Raw genomic sequence first — 13,561 nt, 5'->3', positions numbered from 1 at the left:
TGCCAATGTCGGGTGAGCACAAGATTGGGTTTGGTTGAAATGCCCATCCTTCTACTCTCACACCGGTTCTTGGGCGGGACAGTACAAGGTATCAGCAGGACAGGAGGGGCGAGTTTGTTATTTCGCCACAAGTGTTGTAAATAGACTCCACGCAATCAAAAGAACCCACTATGCATTGGATTTTTACATTCTTAGACAGTAGATACTGTTATCCCACTGTAATTAAATTAAGATCACCCAGCATTCTCCCACACAGTTCACATCATTTTACTGTACAAAAAAATTGATTCCACAGAACACACACACATGTACACGGTGGACAGCAATTACCAAGTAAAAAACAAAAGAGGGGGTGAGAAACCCCAGTAATATAGTCTGCCTCGAGTGTGCAGTAATTCACTGTACAATAAGTACTGTCAGAAAGTTGGGATCTTCATGGGAAACTAGTTGCAAGGGTTTCCAGAATGTGTTTCGGCAGCTCCAAGTGTGCGCTGTCCAAATAATGCAGAAACCTACAAAAATAGAATCACAGAGTTTGTAAATCTAAGCAAACAAATTGCTACAAATACACATCAGGTCAGTCAGCATCGGCCGGAGAGAAGGCAGAGGCGGGATTGTGGACAGGAATCTCCAGAGTGGACATTCCAAACGAAGACCAGTTTAAACCTGCTGCAGACAGTGCACTTGAAGATCAAAAACCTGCGCGGGGAGTCTGAAAACCCAGCATAAGGCTCACTGGTCAATTATTCCAAATCGCCATTCGTCATTCCGCCACCATCCCTATTGAACGCGATAGCATCGTCCTGAGCTACATTACTGAACCTAGACAAACATAGTAAACCCTAATGACCGGCAAATGAAGAACTGCATTGCGGCCATTGAATTGTGAAAACACCCTCGAGTACAGTTCGAGACTTCTCTTGTTTATGAACATGGAATATTTTAACTGAATTACACTGGTGATGGTAGATTTGCTGCTATTGGCAGCAGTGGGGGTGATTTAAAATAGTTAGACAACCTTAAATTTAATTTGGCCCCCTGAAACTATTCCTGTGGTAGCAATGCACCCTATAAATCTGATCTGACTTCCCTCTGTAACTGGTCCTGTTTAACATTTGTGAAAGCTTTACAATGTGGTCTTAAAAGGTATCAAAGAGACAGAGATAGGTAGGTTCTTGATTTTGTTTTTTTTAAATTTAGAGTACCCAATTCATTTTTTCCAATTAAGGGACAATTTAGCGTGGCCAATTCACCTACTCTGCACATCTTTGGGTTGTGGGGGCGAAACCCACGCAGACACGGGGAGAATGTGCAAACTCCACACGGAGAGAATGTGCAAACTCCACACGGACAGTGACCCAGAGCCGGGATTGAACCTGGGACCTCGGCGCCGTGAGGCAGCAGGGCTAACCCACTGCGCAAATGTGTTGTCTGATAGGTTCTTGATTAATAAGGGGATCAGGGGTTATGGGGAGAAGGCAGGAGAATGGGGATGAGAAACATATCAGCCATGATTGAATGGTGGAGCAGACTCGATGGGCCAAGTGGCCTAATTCTGCTCCTATGTCTTACGGTCTTTACACAGGATCAGGCTAGTGCTCTGGTAGATTGGTGCATATAGATTTGTCATTTATTACAGGTGTATTTGGGAGGCAGAGGGCTCCCCACAGGTGGAGTTATAACAAGCGAGCAGGGGCATGTCAAATTGGGGTAGCGACAGACAATGGTTTTGGTCAACTTCAGCAAGTAACATGAGCAGAAACCTAGCAACAGGCTCACTGTAGGGGCTGCTCAGAAATAAGACAGAGATGCAACAATGATATTCAGAAGGTTCGGAACTGAATCATAACGTTGGTTTAGAATTCCTGCAACTGAGGGCCTTTAAAATCTGCAGACCAGGTCCGGGCTGGGAGAAGAGTTTGGAGTTGCTGGCTATGTTCTTGATTAATAAGGGGATCGGGGTTACGGGGAGAAGGCAGGAGAATGGGAATGAGAAACATGTTAGCTATGGGCGGTACGGTAGCACAGTGGTTAGCATGGTTGCTTCACAGTGCCAGGGATCTGGGATCGATTCCTGGCTTGACTCACTGTCTGTGCGGACTTCTGCACGTCCTCCCCGTGTGTGCGTGGGTTTCCTCCGGGTGCTCCAGTCTCCTCCCACAAGTCCTGAAAGACGTGTTTGTCAGGTAAATTGGACATTTTGAATTCCCCCTCAGTGTACCCGAAAAGGCGCCGGAATGTGGCGACTAGGGGATTTTCACAGTAACTTCATTGCAGTGTTAATGTAAGCCTACTTGTGACACACAAAGATTATTATTGATTGAATGGCAGAGCAGACTCGATGGGCCGAATGGCCTAATTCTGCTCCTATATCCTATGGCGTACTTTTGGTAAATAGCTTCTAAATTAACGGTTTGTTGTTGTTAGCCACTGATGGTTGCCTGGAGCTCCTGTTAGCACAGTTTAGTTAATTACCTCATGGGTTGAATCTCACACGTGCTATATCCATCCAATTGTAACACTGAGTGGGGATTGTAAAGAGTGTGAATTAGTGAAGGAAAACTTTCTCTTTTGGCCTTCTGCTGTAATTAAATCTTCACAGAGAGCCTCTGAACAAAGTTGCGGGAGAAACTTACCTGCGTTTTAGTTTGCCTTGTTCTTTCAGCTTCTCGGTCCTGCAGATAGTGCGGAGAGCTGGCAGATAGTCCACAGCACTCGCTCGCCTGTTACCCAGACTCACAAATGCCTTGCTAGAGAATACAGTTTTCAGCACCTCGATTCTTTTCGATGCGGTGCTGAAAGACAGACAACACACGTTTCAATATTTCCTGTGTGCAACCTCAGAAAAAGAAAACCTTTCAAAAAAGGTGCTTGCGCTCTTGCATGCATTCAGCAGCTTGTCAGGTTTTAGGTTGACTGCACTGAGGCACACACCGCTACCCTTTACCTTAGAGACTTGGTCTGGGTATCAAAGTGACAATGTCAGCCTTCTGCTGTCCGAAGAGTATTAAACATATTAACGGGTTGTTGTTAGGCTGAAAGAACAACTTCAGTTAAAATACTCTTGACGATTGAAAGCAAAAATCTCAGCCAGGAAGACTAGCTTTTCTTGTCCCAGAGTACAGGCGTGAAATGGGACGAGTGTGGCCTCTTTCGGAGGGAGAGGCTAAAAGGATCTCCCGAGAGTCTTTGCTCGTCTAATCGAAAGTTAAATCGTCAAATCTTTGGAAAGCCGACAACTGACAGGAAGATCAAATAGTGACGGCGAATAGGTATCACCATGGCAACACTCACTCACTCAATTCGTGCAAGGAAGGGAGAGAGACACCAATCAGCATCTGGTTGCGAAACCTTTGGGTACTGTTCGCTTTATTGGCTTCGCTACCAGAGTCAAATATCTGAAATTTAGTTGTGACCAAAGCACTGACAGGAGCTGCTGAAAATATGTTCTGGTTACTGGAGCATATTGGAGGTTGGGGATGGTGGTGATGGAAGAGAAGGCGGGAATCACTACGAGCTATGCAGATTAAACTGAATTCCCCTTACATTAATAGTCACTGACAAAACGCCAAACTGCTCACTCAAGGAGTTTTGTGCAAAGTGGAGATTGGAAGTTGGTAATTTGGTCATTTACCCTCTACTTGTACAATACATATACAAAAATAACCCTTGCAGGTTAGTAAAGTGCATTTGTATACTTCATCAAAATGCAGTGGTCAATCAGAGCGCTAAAAAGGTCTAACTTGTTGACCCGTTTTTGTTGCTGTCAGTTAAGGGAGGTGGTGTTGCGTCTTCTTTGGCTAATGCTCTGGTATCTTTCACATCCACCAAAATCGATGAGAGACACAGAGCTATGTTTGAAAAGCAGCTTCAGGTAATACACCAGCTACACGGTAGCACAGTGGTTAGCACAGTTGCTTCACAGCTCCAGGGTCCCAGGTTCCATTCCCCGCTGGGTCACTGTCTGTGCGGAGTCTGCACGTTCTCCCCGTGTCTGTGTGGGTTTCCTCCGGGTGCTCCGGTTTCCTCCCCCAGTCCAAAGATGTGCAGGGTATGTGGATTGGCCGTGATGAATTGCCCTTAGTGCCCAAAAAGGTGAGATGGGGATACTGGGTTACGGGGATAGGATGGAGGCGTGGGCTTAAGTAGGGTGCTCTTTCCAAGAGTCGGTGCAGACTTTAAAAAAAATACATTTTGAGTACCCAATTTATTTCTTCCAATTAAGAGGCAACCTAGCGTGGCCAATCCACCCAACCTGCACATTTTACCCCCACACACACGGGGAGAATGTGCAAACTCCACACAGACAGTGACACAGAGCCGGGATCGAACCTGGGACTTTGGCACCATGAGGCAGCAGTGCTAACCACTGCGCCACCGCCGATGCAGACTCGATCGGCCGAAAGGCCCCCTTCACAACTGTAAATTCTATGATTTTACAGCAATGATCCATTCAAGGCAGAATGTGAAACATAAATCAATGTTTTTGACACAGTTAAGTAGACAATTGATACACTGCTGCCTCACGGCGCCGAGGGCCCGGGTTCAATCCTGGACCCGAATCATTATCCGTGTGGAGTTTCCATCTTTTCCCAGTGTCTGCATGGGTCTCACCCCCAAAACCCAAAAAGATGTGGTCAGGTGAATTGGCCACGATTAATTGCTGAGGGACTTCCACACCGTCAGAGGGTCAGTAACTGAGGGAGCGCTGGACCGTCGGAGGGTCAGTAACTGAGGGAGCGCTGGACCGTCGGAGGGTCAGTAACTGAGGGAGCGCCGCACCGTCGGAGGGTCAGTAACTGAGGGAGCGCCGCACCGTCGAACAGTCAGTAACTGAGGAATTGCCGCACCGTCGGACGGTCAGTACTGAGGGAGCGCCGCACCGTCGGAGGGTCAGTAACTGAGGGAGCGCCGCACCGTCGGACGGTCAGTAACTGAGGGAGCGCCGCACCGTCGGACGGTCAGTAACTGAGGGAGTGCTGCACTGTCAGAGGGTCAGTACTGAGGGAGTGCTGCACTGTCAGAGGGTCAGTACTGAGGGAGTGCTGCAGTGTCAGAGGGTCAGTACTGAGGGAGTGCTGCACTGTCAGAGGGTCAGTACTGAGGGAGTGCCGCACTGTCAGAGGGTCAGTACTGAGGGAGTGCTGCAGTGTCAGAGGGTCAGTACTGAGGGAGCGCCGCACTGTCGGACGGTCAGTGACTGAGGAATTGCCGCACCGTCGGAGAGTCAGTAACTGAGGAATTGCCGCACCGTCGGAGGGTCAGTAACCGAGGGAGCGCTGCACCGACGGAGTCAGTAACTGAGGGTATGCCGCACTGTCAGAGGGTCAGTACTGAGGGAGTGCTGCACTGTCAGAGGGTCAGTACTGAGGGAGTGCTGCACTGTCAGAGGGTCAGTACTGAGGGAGTGCCGCACTGTCAGAGGGTCAGTACTGAGGGAGTGCTGCACTGTCAGAGGGTCAGTACTGAGGGAGTGCTGCACTGTCAGAGGATCAGTAATTGAGTGAGCACCGCACTGTCAGAGGGTCAGTACTGAGGGAGTGCCGCACTGTCAGAGGGTCAGTACTGAGGGAGTGCCGCACTGTCAGAAGGTCAGTACTGAGGGAGTGCTGCACTGTCAGAGGGTCAGTAACTGATGGAGCACCGCACTGCCAGAGGGTCAGTAGCTGAGTGAGCGCCGCACTGTCAGAGGGTCAGTACTGAGGGAGTGCTGCACTGTCAGAGGGTCAGTACTGAGGGAGTGCTGCAGTGTCAGAGGGTCAGTACTGAGGGAGTGCTGCACTGTCAGAGGGTCAGTACTGAGGGAGTGCCGCACTGTCAGAGGGTCAGTACTGAGGGAGTGCTGCAGTGTCAGAGGGTCAGTACTGAGGGAGCGCCGCACTGTCGGACGGTCAGTGACTGAGGAATTGCCGCACCGTCGGAGAGTCAGTAACTGAGGAATTGCCGCACCGTCGGAGGGTCAGTAACCGAGGGAGCGCTGCACCGACGGAGTCAGTAACTGAGGGTATGCCGCACTGTCAGAGGGTCAGTACTGAGGGAGTGCTGCACTGTCAGAGGGTCAGTACTGAGGGAGTGCTGCACTGTCAGAGGGTCAGTACTGAGGGAGTGCCGCACTGTCAGAGGGTCAGTACTGAGGGAGTGCTGCACTGTCAGAGGGTCAGTACTGAGGGAGTGCTGCACTGTCAGAGGATCAGTAATTGAGTGAGCACCGCACTGTCAGAGGGTCAGTACTGAGGGAGTGCCGCACTGTCAGAGGGTCAGTACTGAGGGAGTGCCGCACTGTCAGAAGGTCAGTACTGAGGGAGTGCTGCACTGTCAGAGGGTCAGTAACTGATGGAGCACCGCACTGCCAGAGGGTCAGTAGCTGAGTGAGCGCCGCACTGTCAGAGGGTCAGTAACTGAGTGAGCGCCGCACTGTCGGAGGGTCAGTAACTGAGGGTACGCTGCACTGTCAGAGGGTCAGTAACTGATGGAGCAGCGCACTGTCAGAGGGTCAGTAATTGAGTGAGTGTGCACCGTCGGAGGGTCAGTAGCTGAAAAAGCACCGCACCGTCGGAGGGTCAGTAGCTGAGGGAGCGCCGCACTGTCGAAGGGTCAGTAGCTGTAAGTGCGCAGCACTGTTGGAAGACCAGTAACTGAGGCAGCGTAGCACTGTCGGACGGTCAATTAAGGAGAGCTGCACCATTAGAGCAGTCTTTCAGATGAAACATTAAACCTTTAGTGTGGACGTTAGGGAGCCCATAACATTATTTGATGAGGAGCAGGGGAGTTCTTGTGGTATTGTGGTCAATATTTATTCCTCAGCTGACACTATCAAAACCTATTGTTGATGGTGGGACTGTGCTGTGTGCAATCTGGCTGTCACACTCACTACAATACTGTGACTGCACTTCAAGTATTTAATTGGCTGCAAAACTCTCTGGGGCAGCCTGCAAAATTAGTGTATTTTAGTTGTTGCCCGACATCTTCAGTTCTGGAGGACTGTGAATTGATATGGAGTTTGCACAGTCCCCTCGTGTTTGTGTGGGTTTCGCCCCCACAACCCAAAGATGTGCAGGGTAGGCTACGTTAAATTGCCCCTTAATTGGAAAAAGTGAATTGGGTACTCTAAATTTATTTTAAAAAAGGACTGAATTGAACTTGTTTTCCACAGCACTGTAACTCAGTATCATATTTATCTCTAAAATGCTTTGTTCACACTAGTGCTGTAATTTCCTTTGTTCTCTTTTCTTTAGGTATGGACAGGGTGGATAGGAACAAGCTTTTTCCAAGAGTGGGGGTGTCAATTGCAAGGGGTCACGATTTCAAGGTGAGAGGGGGAAAGTTTAAGGGAGATGTGCGTGGAAAGTTTTTTACACAGAGGGTGGTGGGTGCCTGGAACGCTTTGCCAGCGGAGGTGGTAGAGACGGGTACGATAGCGTCATTTAAGATGCATCTGGACAAATACATGAACGGGTGGGGAACAGAGAGAAGTAGACCTTGGAAAGTAGGCAACAGGTTTAGATAAAGGATCTGGATCGGCGCAGGCTGGGAGGGCTGAAGGGCCCGTTCCTGTGCTGTAATTTTCTTTGTTCTTTGTTCTCAGTTTGGAAATGGATATCTGTGATATTCCTCACGACAAATTCTATCCCCCTCGTGGCTTGTATTTAAAAAAAAATTCTAATATGATTGAAAGTTATCTTTTAAAAAAAAATTTAGTGTATCCAATTAATTTTTTTACAATTAAGGGGCAATTTAGCGTGGCCAATCCACCTACCCTGCACATCTTTCGGTTGTGGGGGTGAAACCCACGCAAACACGGGGAGAATGTGCAAACTCCACACGGACAGTGACCCAGAGCCGGGATCGAACCTGGGACCTCAGCGCTGTGAGGCAACAGGGCTAACCACTGTGCCACCGTGCTGCCGATTGAAAGTTATCTTTACTGAACTTCAATCACTGCAGTTCAGCAAAGATTTAGGTGCCAACATTTTGCCTGTACTTCTAAATTTACAACTCCTATCTTTGTGTCCTCAGTGGCTAACTAGACAGCCTACACTGATATTGCAATCACAGATTATTTATGTGCATCAAGACAAGGAACATCCAAGCACAGGCTCCTAGGATACTGCACTCCACAGCTCCCCTCCCTTACCACCACCCTGTCTGGTACTTTCTCTTTAACGGATCAGTAACCTTTGCAAGCGCCCAATCCCCAGACAGCAGACTTCTCTGACCAGCAGTCACAGTCTTTCACACAAAGAGGAATTTATAAAAATAAAACCACGATGGCAGTATGTTTTCACACACACACACACATTTAGGCAATGTCACAAATTTTGGGGAAGTCAGTAAGGCTAATAACACCCCAGAGAAAACAAGAGACAAGTATCCACTGTTAAATCCCACCTTTGTGACTAGATTATGTTCTATTTGTGGCGTCACGGAGTTGCATTTGCTGCAAATCTTTCTGATTTCCACTTTTTAAAAAGAAAATGGAAGGGAAGAACTTGCATCCACAGAGCATTTGCACAGTGTCACAGCAGCACACAGCCCAAAGTGCTTTTGAAGCGTGTCACATTTTTAAAGTGGCGAAATACAGCAGCACATTGTGCACAGTAAGCTCCCACTGACAGACAACCAGGTTAGAATATTTTAGTGATGTTCACTGAGGGATACATAATGGCTTCAAGAATCTGGAAAGAACTCACTTGCTCTTCTTTAAATAAAACCACGGGATCTTTTAAAACCACCTGAAAAGGTCCCTTTCACAATTTGGCACCTCTGACTGCAGCTCTCCTTCAGTACTCCACTGGACTCTTAGTCCAGATTTCATCCTCAGCTCCTGGAGTGCAACTATAGCCACATCCTTTTTTAAAAAAATGTAGATGACCCAATTCATTTTTTTCCAATTAAGGGGCAATTTAGCATGGCCAATCCACCTAACCTGCACATCTTTGGGTTGTGGGGGTGAAACCCACGCAGACACGGGGAGAATGTGCAAACTCCACACGGACAGTGACCCGGGGCCGGGATCGAACCTGGGACCTCAGCGCCGTGAGGCAGCAGGGCTAACCTACTGCGGCACCGTGCTGCCCACTAGCCACATCCTTTTGACTTGGGAGAAAGTACTACCCACTGAGCCGATCTGTCAGGGCAGACTGGCGTATTTATACTTGTGGAATTATTAAATCACTCGGGTGAATCCACATTTTTCTTTATACAACGTGGGGCAGCATGGTAGCACAGTGGATAGCGCTGTTGCTTCACAGCTCCAGGGACCCAGGTTCGATTCCCGGCTTGGGTCACTGTCGGTGTGGAGTCTGCACGTTCTCCCAGTGTCTGTCTGGGTTTCCTCCGGGTGCTCCGGTTTCCTCCTACAGTCCAATGTGTGCAGGTTAGATGGATTTGGCCATGATTAAAAAAACTGCCCTTACTGTCCAAAAAGGATAGGTGGGGTTACTGCGCTACATGGATAGGGTGGAGGTGTGTGCTTAAGTGGGGTGCTCTTTCCAAGGGCCAGTACAGACTCGGTGGGCTGAATGGCCTCCTTCTGCACTGTAAATTCTCTAACTTAAAAGCTGGGGAATTTCTACAAGCTCAATTGCACCACCAACAGGTGATCAGTGACATTGCACCCAGACCCTCTCACACACACACACACACACACACACACACACACACACACACGCCTGAAAATGACCCAGGAGTTTACCCAGCGATAATGAAGGAACTGTGAGAATGGTGTACGACTGGGAGGTAAATGATATCCCCCCATGGATCTGCTGCTCTCGTGTTCCTGGACAGTGGAGGTCACGCATGGTACTGAAAAGCCTTGGTGAGTTTCTGCAGTGTACCCTGTGAATAGTGGATGCTGCAGTCACAGTACACCGGCGGTGGAAGGGGATGAATGTTTAATGTGTGTGGTTGTGCTATAAACATGTACATCTCGTATCAAGGACAAACAGCAATCCTTTTAAGATGCAGCATGCTTAGAAACCTTAAAGGGACTTTACAGTACCATAAACAGTACCGTGAGCTGATGGACCTTGAATGTGAGACTCTATATAGTAATGGGGAATTAGAGACAACATTGGTGACAGACCTGCCGAGTGAAAGTTATACAGTGATGTACTGCAACAGGCTGAGGAGCAAGTTCAACATTTTCCCCATCACAATTATATACGAGTGGCGTGGGCAGTGAGGAATGTGGGCACAGGGGACTACAATAAAAAGTGTTCTGGTACCCAGTGAATGGATCAATTTTAAAGCACATAATGCAGTTACAAGTGTCAAACGTACCTCGTGTGATGATGGGAAAACTGCGTGATCGCAGCATTACTGTTTTGCCGATTTGGGATCTGAAGGGCGAGTTCCTCCATTGGGCCCTTTTCTGGTTCCTCGCACTTGGTAACAGATGGCTCCATGATTTGCTGAATTTGCGACCGACACTTCTCCCAGCTCAAGGCTTCCACAGTTGCTCTCATCTCCCCGAAGCTGTACGAAGAACACCAATCTCCTGACTCGGCTCTTCCCTCATCCAACATGCCATTCTTAATCTCCGCGGCAGCCCAGTGATAACCACTCTGTCCACACGTACCCTCTCTCTCAACCGCACCTCTGTGGAGGCAGCAGTCCAAGAATGAGATACTGTCTGTGAACTCGGCCAGCAATCCAAGGCACAAAGATACCGACTCACAACACTTCTGTTCTGCTAGTGTCCTTGGCTTCTTTTTAGTAACTTTGGAACAATCAGTTTTGTTCCCAGAGGGACCATCTCTACTCACTCCATTAGCCTGGCTTTCTGCTATGTTTCCAACAACACAAGGCGAGGTATGAATTTCATTCGGTAAAGTCACAAAGGTATCGCTCTCATTGAGCTCTGTGTCAAACAAGTCACTGTCATCGAACATGACGGCTTTTCTGTGACGCTTCAGTTTGCGTGAGGTTTTTACAGGGCTGGCATCGACAGATGCGTTGCTGCCCTGAGGCAGTGTTGCAGCTGTGCGTGCAGGGTTGCAGACGGGAAGCTCAGCGTCCTCTGCAGTCAGAGTTTCAGGCCCCTTTGGGTCAGGAACAACTCGGACTGGCAGAGGCAGAAGAATCTCCAAATTCTGGGATATGAAGTCCAGCTGTCTCCTCTGGAACTCCTGCAGAATCTGCACCTGACTTCTCCACTGTTCCAGTGAAACGATCTCCTGCTGAAAGGCAAATCACAAACTATACAGATATAGATCAGCATTAAAAAGAGTCACAGAGCAACTGCTGTAACCTCCCCAATGTTTCAGAGGAAATCTACAGTGCAGATGTGCACAGAAAATCATTTAGTAAGGATGATTACAGAACAGGAATAGATTTGAATGGGCTGTTGTCATCCAAAAGAGAAAGTACGGGGTGTTAAAGAAAAGGGTCATAGGTAAAATATGGATAGAGGTTACTTTTTAAAATTCAAAAAGCAAAGAGATGCAGTTAATCAATTCTGGGAGAGCTCAGTTCAAAAAAGACTGGGTGAGACAACGGAGAGATCAAAGGGAAATACCGTATATACTCGCGTATCATGCGACTTTTGAAGACCTAAATTGTAACCTAAATTTGGGGGGTTGCATGATACGCGAGGTACAAAATTCACGGGTGTTTTACTTGCTGTTTGTTCTGATGGGAAGATGTTCAGCCACTTGCCGTTTCCATTCATAAAAACATGAATGGAAACGTCAAGTGGCTGAACATCTTCCCATCAGAATGCTGTGGTCAAAATCTGAAGAGTAGTATTCCTGATCATATGGATAGTTTATTCAATACATGGCCGTCTTTTTCCGATACAGAATTCGCGGGTGTTTTACTTGCCGTTTTTTTGAATGGAAACGTCAAGTGGCAGAATGACGCTAGTAAAGCCAGCTGGAAAGCTGTTCGATTTGCGAACAGCTTTCACAACAGAATCCACTCTATAACATTTGGAAGTTTTAGTTTGGGCATTAATTTCCAAAAAAGTGACTCGCTTGATACATGAGATATAGCATAAAATCATGTTTTGGGGACGAAAATTTAGGGGTCGCATGATCCGCGAGATCGCATGATACGCGAGTATATACGGTAACATATTTAAGGAGATACTGAAACCAACGCAGGGGAGATGTTTTAGATGGTAGTAGACAGGAATAGCTGGTCAAACTCCCAGCAATCAGGCCAAATGGCCTCCTTCTGCACTGTGGAGATTCTATGATTCTACAAGTAAAATTAGGAAAGCTAATAGACTGTTATTGTTTATTGTGAGGGGAACTGATTACAAAAGTTAGGGTGCTTCAATTGTACAGGGAATTGGTGAAGCCACATCTTGAGTATTGTGTACAGTACAGGTCTCCTTATTTAAGGAAAGATAGAAATACACGAGCTATTCAGAGAAGGTTTACTAGACTAATACCAGGAATGGGCGGTTATCTTATGTGGATAGGTTGGAGAGGTTAGGTTTGCATCCACTCGCGTTTATAGAGTAAGGGACGACTTGATCAAAACCTTTAAGGTCCTGAGGAGTCTTGACAGGGTGGATGCAGAGAGGATGTTTCCACTTTATGGAGAATCTGGAACTAGTCAGATCAGCCATGATCTTATTGAACGGTGGAGCAAGCTTGAGGCATCAGTTTCCCTTCTGGCATTTGAACAGTTTGTCATTTACCATGAGCCGTGCTCTTAGCACTACTGTACCAGGTAAATTATTTCTTCTGCCGCTGATTGTCCAGAGCACCACAATTGACCTCCCTTGGAGCATTACATTACAATAGTGTGTAAGGATTCCCCACATCTGAGATTTATATTTTGCCAGTCTCTAACAGGCTCGTCTCGTCTTTGGGTTCATTCCACAATGAGGCACTTCTAGTCAGCCAATCGTTTGTCGGACTCTCAGTCTCCAACTAGCAGGTGGCATGTTGGCCATTAGTTTGGCTCTTACCGTTCCAGTGTGTGTGGGGGGGGGGCTCACTAGAAGGTTCAAACGATCGGCTCTTTAATTGATCTTCCAGTTTTATCTTGCCGCCTCCTCCGGAGTCTGAAGGCGTTGACTCTCTCTAGGAAATGGTTCCATGGGTGCCACCCCTCCTCAGTACCTTGACCTTCACACAGCTACCTCGAACGAGGGAATATCAATTTACATTTGACAGTGGGAGCAGTTACCTTGAACATGGAAAAGAGATCACTCGAACAGCCAGTAATGTGTTTTAAGCCAAGCAGGTTCTCCGTGCATCCTGTGTTGCATCTGGGAACATCCTGTGTCTTCACAATGGAGCCGCTCTTTGACGAATTCTCCAGGGTGCCCTCAGCAGCAACAGCGTTTCCGACTAATTCTTCTGGACCTGGGCTTGGAATCGTGCTAATTTCTTCTTTTGTTCGTTAATTGAACAATGGTAAGATCCACATAAAAAGGTAAACAACATTTAAAAAAAAGCCAAATAGATATTTAATTTTAGAACAAGTGTACATTTTAATCAGATACACAACTCAACATGAACCGTTCTAAAAAAAAAAATCTCATGGGAAAAAACTAGAAGCTCCCGGGCAAATGAGTGAAATTGTGGGTGAGACACTGAGGACC

General features: G+C 47.5%; 1 protein-coding gene across 1 annotated transcript in view; it reads right to left on the bottom strand.

The window, feature by feature from the left end:
• Positions 1–243: 243 nt before the first annotated feature.
• The window catches only part of atad5a (ATPase family AAA domain containing 5a), a 68,403-nt gene continuing 55,085 nt past the window's right edge, over positions 244–13,561 (bottom strand). Inside the window, 4 exon segments of the mRNA XM_038776927.1 lie at positions 244–512; positions 2,637–2,795; positions 10,282–11,180; positions 13,144–13,352. Of these exon segments, the coding sequence (XP_038632855.1) occupies positions 434–512; positions 2,637–2,795; positions 10,282–11,180; positions 13,144–13,352 (1,346 nt within the window). The 3' untranslated portion in view covers positions 244–433.

Source organism: Scyliorhinus canicula, chromosome 18 (genome assembly GCF_902713615.1).
Source record: "Scyliorhinus canicula chromosome 18, sScyCan1.1, whole genome shotgun sequence".
Classification (NCBI taxonomy): domain Eukaryota; kingdom Metazoa; phylum Chordata; class Chondrichthyes; order Carcharhiniformes; family Scyliorhinidae; genus Scyliorhinus; species Scyliorhinus canicula.
The sequence above is the reverse complement of the archived record's forward strand: the minus strand, read 5'-3'. Positions and strand labels throughout refer to the sequence as shown.